Raw genomic sequence first — 16,813 nt, forward strand, 5'->3', positions numbered from 1 at the left:
AGTCATGTCTCAGCTCATGAAAACAATTGCCCTCTACATTGTTCAAAATGGTTTTAAGGATTGGAACTAGTTTTAGAACACAAAATAATCCAGTTTAATACTTCACCTAAATTCTGTTAAGGTAAACTTCATAGAGATGAAATAGAAACTGGCCTCTATTATGTTAAAAAGGTTTTTCTATGACTTGTCCTGGTAACCTAATCTGTGAACCTAGATGAACTTTTGAAAAAAGCCTAGTTATTAAAAAAAAATATTCTGACTACATTTCATATAGACAATAAGGCCCTAGTTTTCCTGTGATCTGACCTAGATTATTGTCCTAGTTTACCAGGTTTCAATCTTGGCCCAGATTTCATTAAGACAAACATTCTTATCAGGTTTTATTATCAAGTAGAAAATATGGCCTCTCACTTACCCAGTTTTGAACTCATTAAAACTGGGCTAAATGTGTTAATGAACCAACTGCGGATGCTGGACCATCCATCTTAACTCATAACACAACCTGAATTCTGGTTCAGGTGAGCTAAAACAATACTTGTAAGTATAACATAAGCAATTGTAAAAAGTATTTGATTTACTTTAAGTGTTCTTTAAATTTCTGCATTTTAGACATCAAGGAACAATTGCCAGCTGTTTGTAATTCTTTATATTATGCCCAAATTCATATTATAAAATATACACAATTTATACTACACAGTCCTGTGTGTAACGTTAAAAATACTGATCTCTAATAAATGTACAAGACTAAGTAAACACAGCATGAACAAAAAATGTGACTATAAAACAAAATGCTGGAGCAACGTTTATGATTACAGCATAAACAGTTAATATATCTAGCCCAGTTAATTAAATACTGTAATGTGGATATGGAATTACATGGCCTTGGCAAACAGATTGTGGGGATATAAATTTGTGGAATTTGAAGTTTGAACATAATATGAATGGGAATATTACTGACCAAACCATGAAATCCACATAAATTAGTTATAATGCACTTATGAGTTATGAAATTCATGTGTTGCATCTTGAGTCTTAGTGTCCCTGAGAATAGCAACAAATTCGTGTAAACTCCCGGCAAACTGACTTACTTGAAATAAAAATGAAAAGTCATTTCCATAAATAACAAGAGCTCATCGAACACGAAATGCCCCCCTTGATGAATTCAGTAACTGCACAAGGAACAGCAATTATATGCTGACTGTAAAGAAAAGTTCTACCATTCTGGTTTAATCTGATCTTCACCTTTAACCTATTAACCTAACAAGAGATGACAGAGTGATCTTTGTGCCATCCACTGAGCCATTTTTGAATGTTTCAAATTTCAAGACTAGCTCAAGGTCAAAATCAATGTCAAATTTCATTTTGGTACAAACCAATGTGTATGTGGTCCAATTTGAAAGCTGTGGCTTGAGAAATGTGAAAGCAGGTCACTAGATCAATTTCAAGGCCAAAGTTCATTTCGGTAGACAGAACTATGCATGTGCTTCAAATCTGAAGGCTGTAGCTTGAGAAATGTGAAAGTAGGTAATAGGTAAAAATCAATGTCAAATTTCAATTCAGAACACAAAAATATGCAAGCTGTCCAAATTTGAAGCCTGTAGCTTCAGAAATGTGAAAGTAGGTCACTATGTCAATCTCAAGATCAAAGTTCATTTCGGTACACAAAACTATGCAGGTGGTTCAAATTTGAAGGCTGTAGCTTGAGAAATGTGAAAGTAGGTCACTAGGTCAAAATCAAGGTCAAATTTTATTTCGGAACACAAAACTATGCAAGTGGTCCAAATTTGAAAGCTGTACCTTCAGAAATGTGAAAGTAGGTCACTAGGTCAATCTCAAGATCAAAGTTCATTTCAGTACACAAATGTATGCTTGTGGTTCAAATTTGAAGGCTGTAGCTTGAGAAATGTGAAAGTAGGTCACTAGGTCAAAATCAAGGTCAAATTTTATTTTGGAACAAAAAAACTATGCATGTGGTCCAAATTTGAAGCCTGTACCTTCAAAAATGTGAAAGTAGGTCACTAGGTCAATAACAAGGTCAAAGTTTTTTTCAGTACACAAACCTATGCATGTGGTCCAAATTTGAAGGCTGTAGCTACAGAAATGTGAAAGTAGGTCATTAGGTCAAGATCAAGGTCAACTCATGTCAAGGTTCATCTTGCCACTCAAAACTATACATGTGGTCCAAATTTGAATGATGTAAGTTATGGACATGAAGGTTCTAAGTTTTTCCCTATATAAGTCCATATGAACCATATGACCCCTAGGGTGGGGCCACATTTGACCCGAGAGGAATAATTTGAACAAATTTGGTAGAGAACCACTAAATGATGCCACATTACAAAATATCAAAGCCATTGTCTTTGTGGTTTGGACAAGAAGATTTTCAAAGTTTTTCCCTATATAAGTCTATGTAAACCATGTGACCCCCAGGGCGGAGCCATATTTCACCCTAGGGGAATAATTTAAACAATCTTAGTAGAGGACCACTAGATGATGACATATACAAAATATCAAAGCCCTAGGCCCTGTGGTTTTGGACAAGAGGTTTTTCAAAGTTTTTTCCTATATGAGTCTATATAAACCATGTGACCCCCGGGGTGGGGCCATATTTAACCCCAGGGAAATAATCTGAACAATCTTAGTAGAGGACCACTAGATTTTGCTACATACCAAATATCAAAGCCCTAGGCCCTATGGTTTTGGACAAGAAGATCAGAAACCGATTTAACTGTTCCTGGCCAATGTGACCTTGACCTTTGACCTCAAAATCAATAGGGGTCATCTGCTGGTCATGGCCAACCTAACAATCAATTTTCCTGACACTAGGCCCAAGCGTTCTAAAGTTACTGCCTGGAAACCATTTTACTGTTCCTGGTCACTGTGACCTTGACCTTTGAAATACTGACCTCAAAATCAATAGGGGTTATCTGCTGGTCATGACCAACCTCCCTATCAACTTTCGTGACCCTAGGCCTAAGCGTTCATGAGTTATCATCCGGAAACCGTTTTACTGTTCAGGGTCACTGTGACCTTGACCTTTAACACACTGACCTCAAAATCAATAGGGGTCATCTGCTGGTCATTACTAACCTCCCTATCAACTTTCATGATCCTAGGCCCAAGTGTTCTCGAGTTATCATCCGGAAACCGTTTTACTATTCAGGGTCACTGTGACCTTGACCTTTGACATACAGATCTCAAAATCAATAGGGGTCATCTGCTGGTGATGACCAACCTCCCTATCAACTTCCATGATCCTAGGCCCAAGTGTTCTTGAGTTATCATCTGAAAACGGATTGGTCTACATTCCGACCGACAGACCAACCGACCGACATCTGCAAAACAATATACCCCTCCTTCTATGAAGGGGGGCATAAAAACATTGGTCATTAATATTCTAAAATACAATTAAGAAGCACAATGAAAAGATAGATGACAGTGTAATAAATAATATACTACATGTAGTGTAATAAATAATATACTAAACTATAAAATGCCATGCTTTTACATAAATGAGCCGCACCATGAGAAAACCAACATAGTGCATTTACGACCTGCATGGATCCAGACCAGCCTGCGCATTTGCGCAGTCTGGTCAGGATCCATACTGTTCACTTTCAAACCCTATTGCAATTAGAGAAACCGTTAGCGAACAGTATGGATCCTGACCAGACTGCGCAGTTACGCAGGCTGGTCTGGATCCATGCTGATCGCAAATGCACTATGTTGGTTTCTCATGGTGCGGGTCAAATATAGAACACATATTCTTAGTTACTTGATAAAAAGGAGGGACTGCATTGCAAAGAGAAATTAATTATCAAGTAAATCACTTGAAAGCATAAGAATTTGAGACTACTTATGGGTAACAAAATGAGCAAAACCCCTCACCCTAGCAGCTTAAGCAGGATTCTATTATACAGAAACATTTCATGTTCCCAAAGCCACTGTTAGCGTAAAATTTAAGAAAGAAAAGTGCAGTAAAATTATATTTGCTGGGTGGATCAGCAGTTTCTGCCAAATGACTTTGAAAACAGATCTGCAGATTCAGAGTAAAGCGGAACTGAATAATTTTGGATCACCCAGAAAAATCCATCCATTCCCAGTTTAATCAACATCCACATAAAGGTTTCAGATGAGATGTAGTTTGAAGAAAATACCGATGCTGACTGGCGGAAGTGAATAGCGAATAATTATAACAGCTAACATATTGCATGTTGTGCTCTCATGGGAAATATGGGGAGGTGGACAATGAATAGCGAGTGATCTCATCTATGGCACGTTGTGCTCTCATGGGAAATATGGGGAGGTGGACAATGAATAGCGAGTGATCTCATCTATGGCACGTTGTGCTCTCATGGGAAATATGGGGAGGTGGACAATGAATAGCGAGTGATCTCATCTATGGCACATTGTGCTCTCATGGGAAATATGGGGAGGTGGACAATGAATAGCGAGTGATCTCATCTATGGCACGTTGTGCTCTCATGGGAAATATGGGAAGAGGGGTATGGTTTAAAAATTTTGATTAAGGAATGTGTACATGTATAATTTACTACTAAAATCAAGCACATGTTATAAGGAAGCATTCATTTCTTCTGAATACATGTGAACAGCATCAACAAATAGTCCAACATTTTCTGGATTAACATCTTTATGTACACCATGTCCTAGATTGGCTATGTATCGCTGTGTTCCAAATCTCTTCAGCATTGTCTTCACCGCATTCTTTAAATCATTCTGTAATAAAGATAAATATTAATTAGAACAGTTTTAGTGTACAGCAAATACTCGAAACATTTCAGACATGTATCTAGCTCACTAAAATCGTAGCATCATGGTTATAAATATACATTTTATATCATAACATTGGTGGATCGTATTCACATCTTTGCATTTCACATTTCAAACTGATTATCTAGAAAAATTCAGAATGTATTTGGAATAGGCATACTCTTGCCATATTTCATCTTATCGAACAATTTTTTCCTTAAAGAGTACCATATATTTGGCTAAGACATGGACGAAGAGCAACTTCAGTGCGGGCATTTTAGTTCTGCATCTTTTTGGTACATGCTTGGTACAGTTTCATTTACTCTGAAATCATTTAACTTCTTCGGCGTGAAATTTCATAGTTTTGTCTAAAAAAGCTATTTTGTGAGGACATAAATTTGTTAAAAGTCCACTTTTGAAGATAAATGGCAGTTCTTTTTGTTCTTTGAGATTTATTTATATGGGGTTTGCCTCAAACAAGAAATCCACAAAAAAGTACCTCTAGCCCCAAACAAACATTTATGACTTCAGAATATCTAGTTATATGATTATTTAATTGTCTCTGCTAGAAACGCAAACTTTAATTTATTACTTACTTCCTGGGAATACAGTAAACAAGGATCAAAGTTCCCTTGTAATGTTATATTTTTTCCAGCTACTCTCCTGAAAATTTAAAGAAATATCTTAGTATTCTGTATGATACCAAACAGTCACATAAATTTTCCCCACTACCTTTCTACAAGTACATTACACTCATGGGTAAGTTTAACAGAAATACTATTTATGGTTACAGTAAAAGCAGAAATTTTCGCAATGGTTTAATATTCACAAGGCCCTACATCTAGCAAAAATTAATCCTCGTGTAAATATTCACCATTAGTATTATTCAAATTAAAGTAGGATACCATTTTTACAAATTTCGTGAATATTAAACCTCACGAGCATAATCAAAATTTCAAATTGACAAAATCTTGACCCAGTTTTACAGTACACTGATATAAAAATAATTTTTTCAATCAAAACTACCAATATTTACATGCTGCTGAATTGTTAAAGCCAAATGTAACAATAAAAATACATCTCTCTATATAAAAAAATCATATTTAAGTTTAACTGAATTGTAAAAATAAAACATATGCTACTGAGAAAAATACTGCAATGGTTTACATTGTTCTTAATCCTTAGCCTGCTAAATTTCTAAAATGGACTGGTCCATCATTCCATTTGGGCAATACCATTTATTATTCGAAGGGGTTTTTACATAAAATTTATTGACTGAACTGCGAACAGTGCAGACAATGTTCTTGGTATGAACTGGTTGCAAAGGCAGAATCACTTGCCGCCAGCAGGCTAAAGGTTAAACAAAAGTTAACACCCATACTTACCTTGCATGTGTGGGTTTAACTGTCCAATCTAGTGAGACCACATCATATCCGCTATTGGCAAGATCGTCTATAGCAAAATGGGCATCTTTTGCAAATACAACCTGAAAATAGGACATGATACAGTACATACATTTTATCTATGTTTCTCATCCATAAACATACATGACTGAATCATTGGCCCAGTTGTTCAAAACTTTCGTTAAATTTAACAGAAGTTTTGAACAACTGGGCCACTGTTGAGCAAACTGAACCACAGCCAGGGACAATTTGACTGAACATTACATAATTTTGGGTATACTTCCTAATTTTGCTCTACTTCTTTTCATGGTATTACACTCATAGCAGATCAAAAACTGAATTTATGACCAAAAGGTTAAAGTGTCTGACCTGAATCACTTGTACCTGACATCACAGTTTATATGAAAGAGTACTCTTTCATGTGAAGAAGCTATCAAGCTGGCTTGTAGAAAGTCAATGTTTGTACCAAGGTGCTGGCAACAGTCTGAGAAAATGCATCAGCTTGAGTAGCTCCTGTCAAGCTAGAAAGTCACCATATGACCTTTGTGTTATGGCTACATTAATACTTAACAAAACAAATACAAATTCTGCTTTTTTATGGTAACATATAAGCCAGTACTTACCATTGGGACTGGTTCTACATGTGCTTCGAGCAGTTTTTCTTTGGTTCTGTAAGCTATGTCTTTAAGATAGGGTAGGGCAAACTCGGCAAACATGTCTGGTCCCAACTCGCCAGCACAGGAATCAAATACTTGTAAAATCTGAAGTTAGGAGTAGAAATTTCTGTTTAATAAACAAGACTACAACACAATAATATCTACCATAGCTACGTCAAACAACACCTCCTTTTAGTCCAACAATTACTATTTAACCTTGTAAGGATATAAAAAAAAATATCCCCTCACTAAAGCTTGCAGTAAAATAATTTATTTTCAAACACATATCATTACTGCATATTTAGCTCCTCTGGGTTTTAACCTTGCCCAGAGTTGGAGACTACAACAGAAAGTTGAACTTAAAACCAAATTAAAACAAAAATTCCAGAGTCGACTCACTGAGGTCTACTATCTACCACTTTAGGAAAATCAGCTCTGAATCATCATCACTATATAAAATCTTGCATCACAACTCTGTTATTTAATTACACTTGTCGAAGTTTTCACATCTTACAAATTCAACAACAATAACTTATGAATTCATATCTTACAATTTCAACTACAGTACCTTATAAATTCTACAATATCTTCTAAAGTAGTTTAGTAAACCTTAAAGTTACCTGTGCTCCTGCTTTGACTTGTCCGACAAGATAATCCACAACTTTTTCACACAGTAACTGTAGAAGTTCTCTACTGGCATCAGGATATGTGACCAGCCATTTCCGAGCCTTGGGTAATGGTGAATGTGAACCTCCATCTATCATAAACTTCATCAGTGTCCACTAAAATATTTAAGAAGAACATTCTATATAAAATACATTCATTTCGGACATCAGAATTTTGTCTCTTTACTTTGCTTACTTTTCTTGATGTATTTCAAGTGCATTAATTAATGTTATAAATGTCTGACAACACTTAACAGTTAAACTGGTATTTTGTTTTTAAATTCAAGGGTAAACAACTCTCAACCTACTAATAATATCTGGCCAATATTCGAATCTGAAGAACATCTCATTGGTGTATATATTTCATGTAAATATGATTAGGACTGGTAAAAAATGAAGGCTCAAGTACGAACCAAGTGGAATGTGGCATTTTTGAAAAATCAAGGGCATAATTTTATAACTCTGGACTTACTACTCTGATCTGGATAATAAAGCTAAAATGTTTCTAATAAATAAAACTGAAATGTCTCAAACATATCAAGCTGAATGTCTTGAACTTATTCAGCTTAAACGTCTTGAAATGTCTCTAATCAATCAAGTTGAAATGTCTCTAATCAATCAAGTTGAAATGTCTCTAATCCATCAAGTAGAAATGTCTCTAATCCATCAAGTTGAAATGTCTCTAATCTATCAAGTTGAAATGTCTCCAACAATCAAGCTTAAAAGTTTTTAATCAATCAAGCTGAAATGTCTTTGATCAATAAAGTTAAAATGTCTCTAATGAATCAAGCTAGAACATCATCATGTTTCCAGTTAATCAACCTGAACTGCCTCGAATTAATCAAGCTGACAGTCTCATCTCATCATGCTGAAATGTCTCTGATTAATCAGACTAAAATACATAATAGTACCATCTATAATAACTACATGTAACAATGTCTGTATCTCAAATTCTAAAAACTTACAGGTGCTCCAGAAAACCCAAACAACGGGCATTGTCCATTAAGAGCATGTCTGGTCATTGTGATAGCATCAAACACATAACTCAGATCTGAACATACATTTGCGTCCTTGTACAGTTTGTTCAAATCTTCTGGTGTTTGCAGCAGGAAGTCAAATATTACACCCTGCAACACAATTAATTATGTTTTTGTAGCAAATACATTATAGTTAATTGATTTAGTAAATTATTAATCAATTAATTGATAAATGGATAAGTAAGAATCATGTTCCACTTTTCTCCACATTAACAAAACAACTTCTTTAGTTTTTACTGACTTTAGCAGTCTAAATCTAAAACAGCATATCAGAAACAAAACAGCTATAATCAGAAGAGAAATTGACAATACCTTTCCTTCCACAACATCCACGCCCATACCCAGCACTTGTGGAATGACGAGAATATCCGAGAAAATTATAGCAGCATCAAGGTTAAATCTCCGTATTGGCTGAAAATGGAAATATGTACTGTAAAATCATAACTTGTGGGAGACAAATTTTCATGGATTTCATGAATGAGTTAGTAAGTCCATAAAATTAACTCCCAACAAATAAGTATTATTCCCATTTGTTTTCTGTTCATAATTTGATATCCATGAATTCATATAAATGTTGGCTAAAATCATGATATTTCAACACCATGGAAATGAATGATTTCATTGTAGCCTGAACAATAGACTGATAATGTATTTTGTCATAAAACTTTATCAGTCACTTAATTTATCATTTGATTAATATCCAATCATTCCAATAATGTTGACTCACACTAAAAAGAAGCAAGAGGACCATGATGGTCCTGAATCGCTCACCTCTTCCCACATGACCCAGTTTTGAGTATGATGTCGTTTTTTCTATTATTTGACATAGTGACCTAGTTTTTGAGCTCATGTGACCCAGTTTTGAACTTGACCTAGATATTATCAAGATAAAAATTCTGACCAATTTTCAAGAAGATCCATTGAAAAATATGGTCTCTAGAGAGGTCACACGGTTTTTCTATTATCTGACCTATTGACCTAGTTTTCGAAGGTACGTGACCCTGTTTTGAACTTTACCTAGATATCATCAAGGTGAACATTCTCACTAATTTTCATGAAGATCTCATGAAAAATATGGCCTCTAGAGAGGTCACAAGGTTTTTCTATTTTTATACCTACTGGCCTAGTTTTTGAACGCACGTGACCTAGTTTAGAAACTGACCTAGATATCATCAAGGTGAACATTCAGATCAATTTTCATGAAGATCCATTGAAAAATATGGCCTCTAGAGAGGTCACAACGTTTTTTCATTATTTGACCTACTGACCTACTTTTTGAAGGCACGTGACCCACTTTCGAACTTGACCTAGATATCATCAAGATGAACATTCTGACCAATTTTTATGGAGATCCATTCACAAGTATGGCCTCTAGAGAGGTCACAAGGTTTTTCTATTTTTAGACCTACTGACCTAGTTTTTGACCGCACATAACCCTGTTTCGAACTTGACCTAGATATCATCAAGATGAACATTCAGACCAACTTTCATACAGATCTCATGAAAAATATGGCCTTTAGAGAGGTCACAAGGTTTTCCTATTATTTGACCTACTGACCTAGTTTTTGAGGGCACGTGATCCACTTTCAAACTTGACCTAGATATCATCAAGATGAATATTCTGACCAACTTTCATACAGATCCCATGAAAAATATGGCCTTTAGAGAGGTCACAAGGTTTTTCTATTATTTGACCTACTGACCTGTTTTTGAAGGCATGTGACCCAGTTTCGAACTTGACCTAGATAATATCAAGGTGAACATTCTGACCAATTTTCATGAAGATCTTGTGAAATATATGGCCTCTAGAGAGGTCACAAGGTTTTTCTATTTTTAGACCTAATGACCTAGTTTTTGATGGCACGCGACCCAGTTTCGAACTTAGCCTAGATATCATCAAGATGAACATTCTGACCAACTTTCATAAAGATCCCACAAAAAATGTGACCTCTAGAGTGGTCACAAGCAAAAGTTTACGGACGCACGCACGGACGCACGCATGACGGACGCCGCACGATCACAAAAGCTCACCTTGTCACTTTGTGACAGGTGAGCTAATAAAAATAAAGGTATACAAATAAATTCAGTTGCTCCCAGTGGTACAGAAAAGATCTGAAATCTGTTAAAACTAAAGATTTTTACATTAATCAAATAATTATTAGCACTGCACATGAAAAAGTTTATTTGAGCCGTGCCATGAGAAAACCAACATAGTGCATTTGCGACCAGCATGGATCTAGACCAGCTTGTGCATCTGCACAGTCTAGTCAGGATCCATACTGTTCGCTTTCAAAAAAATTTGCAATTAGAGAAACCTTTAGCGAACAGCATGGATCCTGACCAGACTGCGCGAATGTGCAGGCTGGTCTGGATCCATGCTGGTCACAAACGCACTATGTTGGTTTTCTTGTGGTGCAGCTCATTTCTGTAATTCTTACCTGCAGAGTAATTTCACAAGCCATACTTGGGGTTTTAACCATATCAAAAAAGCCAACACTGTGCTTTTCTTTAAATTCACCATATTCTACAAAAAAAGACAAATCTATATGTCAATATAACAATTATAAACTTACTTGGGACTAAACTGCAGCACAGTAGCAGGTCTATGTCATTCATGTCTCTAAGTACCGTAAGTGAGGACAGGTTAACAAAAGCTAGATGTCTTCTCACTTTTTGAGACTACTAATGACATGTACAAGGTAGCAAACGCTAAATATCTCTTCACTTTTAGAGATGAAAGAATAAGTAAAACTATTCTTAAAGTCTGAAAAGGAAGGAATTCATCCATTAAACATACAGAGACACCAAGATATGCTCCATAAGTGGTTAACTTTAAGACATGAAAATGTTTATAATTTCTGCAAATCCAAAATACACATTTGCAAATTTAAAAAAAAATGCATAAGTTAAAGCCAAATTAATGTTCATTTGTAGAACTTTTTAAACTATTTCAAACTGAACATGCATGATATCATGACCTTTTTCAGTTTAAATTCATACCCGATAATCAATGGAAATGCTGTTTTCTAGAAAAGAAAGCCCTAAACTGGCTCTAAATTACGGTAATCACATTTAATTTTAGATAGTTTCTCGCACCTTCGCAAGACAAGTAAAATCATTTTACAATGTAAGTTGACAGGCTGCATGCTTATATGACATGAGAAGTAAAAGGTGGTTAAAAGGTTGTCTTTGCAAAACAAAAGCTGTTACAATATTAACTACATCAGATCATCTGTTTCCTTCTCCGCTCCATGTAAGACTTGCACCCTACCCCTTTAAATCTGGTTAGTGTAAAGCTGTATGGAACATTCATTCACATTTATCTTGACATATTACAGCCCTTGCACATGGATGATACAGATTGCACCATGAATGGGTGTCTAGAGAGTTGGAAAAAGGGAGGAGAAAAGTAATGGCCTCTGAAAAAACATGTGACCGACACATTTCCTTCATTTGGGAAGGAGAAAATGAAACTACATGTAGTACCAGCCTCCTCCAGGCAGCTACGAGTTGATCTTTGGATGAACTTGGTAATGCCCAATGTTTTCCTTACAAATCTGTGGCCAGACATAGTTTTATGGTAGTTTTCTTTCACTTCTACTCCTTCAGTTATCCAATCTGCAACATTCCTCTGCAACTTAAAATACCCTTACATTATAAATATCTGCTTATTTGAAACATCAGCCATTAAGGTACGCTCTCTACCACCCCATCTTCAAACCCATAATGAATGAATTGCGTATGTTCCAAGTAAATATCTGCTACCTTCTCTCATTACCCATTGAGGCACCCTCCCTATCAACCAATCCTGAATCCCTTGCTGAAAGAACTGCACTTACCTGGTAGATATCTGCCTGCTTGTCTCATTAACCATACTGGTACTCTTTCTGTCCTCTCACCCCGTGCAGCTCGCAGAATCAGATCATTGGTTAATGGAGGGAATGCCTTAAAAACAATGTTTAACAAAACATAAAAGGTTATATCTAAATAATTATCTGTAGTTACAAGTTACTGATACTCAACTGGGGTGCTTAACCTTTACCCTGCTGGTGGCAAGTGATTCCACCTTTGCGACCAGTGCAAACCAAGATTAGCCTGCACATCCATGCAAGCTGATCATGGTCTACACTGTTCGTTATTCAGTCAGTAAATTTTCAGTGAACACCCCTTTGAATAATAAGTGCTACTGGCCAAATTGAATGACAGACCAGTCCATTTTAGAAATTTAGCAGGGTAAAGGTTAAGCATGTTAATTATTGTCAGTGGTAATATAATAACCTGTTACATCTCACATGAAAATTATCAAATTAAATGCTAAAGGAAGTGGATAGTGGTCCAGTAACACGACCAGCCAACCTGGAGTCTAGAGGTTCAGTACTCAATATATATACAATTATGTACTGTATTACGGTAACCCATGCTTGGGAAAAGGTATGATTAGTTGTCTTAAAGTTGCCATAATGTGTTCTTTTTTATTCTTTTGTAAATATTTCTAATGAATAGCTCTCACTCAGGGTTGGGGACATATTGAACAGGTTGGAGACTTCCCCTAATTGAGAGACATTCTCTTGATCTAAACACTGTCTCTTGTTCAAACGACAAAATGTCTTTAGATCTAAAGACTCAAATTAGCTGAAGCAATGAAAATCAATGAAAGAATAATTAAAACTCTCATTTTAGAATGCGCATATTTATTTCAAATATTGAAAATTATCTTTCTTTTATCAAATTTCCAAAATCCAAATTATTTGGGAATTTTGTGTAAGCATTATAATTGCATAAGCAAACTTCTACGACAATCTGTTTCTTGTGAAGTTCACTTGAAATATTAACAAGTTGGTTAAATGAATAAATAATGCAACTGTAATGAAATGATTGTTTTACTATTGATTTCATGTTTTTTTCAACACTTAAGCTAAATAGAGTTTTTCGAACGAGAGACAGTTTTTCGATTCAATCAAAGGGAAGTCGAAGACCTGTTGAATATGGAGGCTGAACAACCATTTCTGTTAGTCGTCGTTATTCATTCAAGCAATAAAATGAATTAAACAATTTATGTGTCAAATCCAAGTTTAAAATACTAAAGAAAAGCAAAAAGCAAAAGTTTATTACTTCAATCAGTCTACAGTCAGAGAGCCTTTACACGGAATTCATTTCAAACTCATTTGTGTAACATTTTTTCAAAGACATATTTTTCACATTCTATTACAACGTATTTAAAATTGTGTGATGTAGTCATAATTAATCCCGATTACATAAACTGGTTATCAGTACATTCATTTTGTCATGTCCCACATTATGGCACATGTCATACGTCAAGATCCGGGAAATTCAAGCATAGATTTCCAGAAAATTTTCCCGTGACAAATAAAACCGTTTGTGCTTAAAATAACCTTAAACATTTGTCACAATAAATGTACATTTTTTTCTTACTTTAAGACGTAAAATACAAAGAAAACACGATAAACAGGCTGGTAACATTGCCCGATCGGGCTTACGACACAAAAAGTAGTATTTCTTGAAAAATAATGAAGATATTTCTTTCAAACTTGGTCCATTTATTAAGCATAACAAATAATACAAATCAGAATAAAAATAACTTGGTTGCTTTCAGGTTTGGTAGAAGTATTTCCCCTTTTCAGATTTTTATGACGCATAATCTTTGAAGTCCAAAAAAAATATGTTCTAATCCTAAGTTTAAAACAAAAAAGGGTTCAATGGCTTTCTAATGCTCTAAATTATTGCGCTAGTAAATGAATGTATACATTCTACTCTGCTTTCACTTGCAACATTATTGAGAAATGTTAGTTCTAAAAACATTGCTCATACATCTGCACTAGAAACAAAGTATTTACTCTAAATACATAGAATAAAGGTATTGGCGCACAAGTTTGGAGCAATAGAAAACCACTGAACCTTTTCTGTTTTAAACATTGCATTAAAACATATATTGTTTGGACTTCAAAAATTATGCATCATAAAATACTGAAAAAGGGAAGTAATTCTAACAAAACTGAAGGCAACAAAGCTATTTCTATCTTGTTAAGCATTAAATGGTATGCTTAATAAATGGACCTAGTTTGAAAGAAATAGCTTCATTATTTTTCAAGAAATACTACTTTTTGTGTCATAAGCCCGATCGGGCAATGTTACCAGCCTGATAAATACTTACCTCGGTCAAAGTAAACTGTGCTGTCATTTTTTAATCTTGCGGAGTGGTCTCCCTTGTTTATATCCGCCGCACTGGTTCTACTTATGTATAGACGGTAAGGACAGAAATGGGAACCAGAGTTGGTTTACTGACAGGTTAGTCGAGTTTTTCAGGTGTCGCATTTAGCAGGAATTTCTTGTTGTCGCCTGAGGTTGTTCATTTTTGTAGCGTTTTTAGTTTAATGCAAAATGACACATAGAAATGCATACTGTAGTAAATGAAATTTTATTCTGGTTACAGTGTTACATATTCTGAGTCTGAGTAAATGCTTGACGATGTTGAGTTATCATCATAAAGTTGCTTTTTACTTTTCATGTGAAACATAAAAGAATAAAAACCTGGTAAAATAGATCTACATAGTTTACGTAATAAACTCTAGTTCTGGCTAAAATGATCTTTCTTTAAAGTTGAAGTTTGGTCATATTATGAACATTATAACCTGAGTTTTTGTTTTTAAAATATAAAAAAGAAAAAAGAAAAAGCGAAATCAAGAAAAAATACTTGTCAAGAATATAGCCCGGGCCGCCTCGACAATAAAAACTTTCCGAAGGCTTCCTTCTTGACCAGTACTTCACCAGGAAGGTCTAATACGTATCAGTTGTTCCAGACATCACGGAGGAATTAAATATAAAGCAGTTTACCTCACATGCAGGCACGAGTATCGGACCTGGGACAAAAGGTATGACCAGACTGATAAAAACCCTTGTTTTCATCCTAAATGAGTCGAAAATTAAAACTATGCAGTGAAACATGAGCACCCTTCAAAAGATACAGTAGACTAAATGAGTCGAAAATTAAAACTCATTTAGGATGAAAACAATGGTTTTTATCAGTCTAGTCATATTTTTTGTCCCAGATCCGATACTCGTGCCTGCATGTGGTTCACATCCGGTACCCCGTTATAAATGCTTTTCAATTTTGAAGGGAAAAATTAGTAAAAACAACATGTGTTTCTATAACATTTGATATGTCAGCAACTAGGTTTTAAAGCCTTCTGTAATTTACTGATATCTAAAAATTATCTTTCTTGTTGTCGTACGATCATAGGCTGGAGGTCAGTGCCTTTAACATCAAATGGTTTTAATTTAATCGTCCATGACGGAACTTGATACAGATACAGAAGTAAAACAAGCCCCAATCTGAGCCGGCTTCTTCTTCTTCTTTTTCTTCTTCCGGTGATGTACATAAATCCCACTCTGGGGCATTGTCGTAGAGTGTAATATGTACAAGGTTGTGTGAGGCGCGCAAGTATGCAGGCCTACAAGTGCAGGTAAAAACGATTAAAAAAAACTGCGGTCCCGTTAGTTAGTTAGTTAGTTAGTTAGTAGTAGTTATAAAGCCGAAAAAAACTCAGAGTAAAAATGTTTGCATTCAAAACCAAAAATATATTTGATTGATAAATTGATCATTTAAACTATAGGTTTAATTAATTAATATCCTTGACATAATCAAAAGTGATTTACATATAACAGGATATGTGTTAGATTTCAGCGTATACTGATGAATTCTTGTTAAAACCATATACGGAAGACCGAGATACAATGACACAGAAGAGCTCTATCATTTAGAATAAATCATCATTACCAACTGTATACACCCCACCCCTAATTAAATTCAGTTCATTAAGTTTCAGTTCATTAATACCATCAGCAATATAATGATGACACTGGAACCAACTCACTTAAGCGACTTGTTATCAAATGAACGAGCTTCGCTGAAAAGAACTATAATTGAGCCGCACCACGAGAAAACCAACATAGTGCATTTGCGACCAGCATGGATCCAGACCCTATTGCAATTAGAGAAACTGTTAGCGAACAGTTGCGTATGCGCAGGCTGGTCTGGATCCATGCTTGTCGCAAATGCACTATGTTGGTTTTCTTATGGTGCGACTCATATTGCGATTTATCTATTTGTAGCTGCATTTAAAAAATAGTAAAAACACAGAGTTGACTAGGGACAATGAAATGGAATATCTTTATCATTAAGAAACCATGATCGGCCGCTCTAAGAAACGGTGGTCGGTAGCTATAAGAAACCATGACAGGTCGCTATGCTCCCTCCCTTCCCG

General features: G+C 35.4%; 1 protein-coding gene across 2 annotated transcripts; it reads right to left on the reverse strand.

The window, feature by feature from the left end:
- Positions 1-628: 628 nt before the first annotated feature.
- On the reverse strand, positions 629-14,918 carry LOC123524034 (uroporphyrinogen decarboxylase-like). Of its 2 annotated transcripts, none has more exons than XM_045301905.2 (10): positions 14,704-14,918; positions 12,371-12,476; positions 10,970-11,055; positions 8,844-8,942; positions 8,460-8,621; positions 7,450-7,611; positions 6,797-6,934; positions 6,156-6,256; positions 5,367-5,433; positions 629-4,737 (listed from the first exon to the last, which is right to left on the reverse strand). In XM_045301905.2, the coding sequence occupies exons 1-10, from the start codon at positions 14,728-14,730 to the stop codon at positions 4,573-4,575; spliced, it is 1,113 nt and encodes a 370-aa protein (XP_045157840.2). In that variant the 5' UTR covers positions 14,731-14,918; the 3' UTR covers positions 629-4,572. The 2 variants fall into 2 exon arrangements, with proteins under 2 accessions (XP_045157840.2, XP_053395276.1); XM_053539301.1 differs by lacking the exon at positions 14,704-14,918 and adding an exon at positions 13,644-13,799.
- Between the last annotated feature and the right edge of the window lie 1,895 nt (positions 14,919-16,813).

The sequence above is a fragment of the Mercenaria mercenaria genome, chromosome 3 (genome assembly GCF_021730395.1).
Source record: "Mercenaria mercenaria strain notata chromosome 3, MADL_Memer_1, whole genome shotgun sequence".
Classification (NCBI taxonomy): domain Eukaryota; kingdom Metazoa; phylum Mollusca; class Bivalvia; order Venerida; family Veneridae; genus Mercenaria; species Mercenaria mercenaria.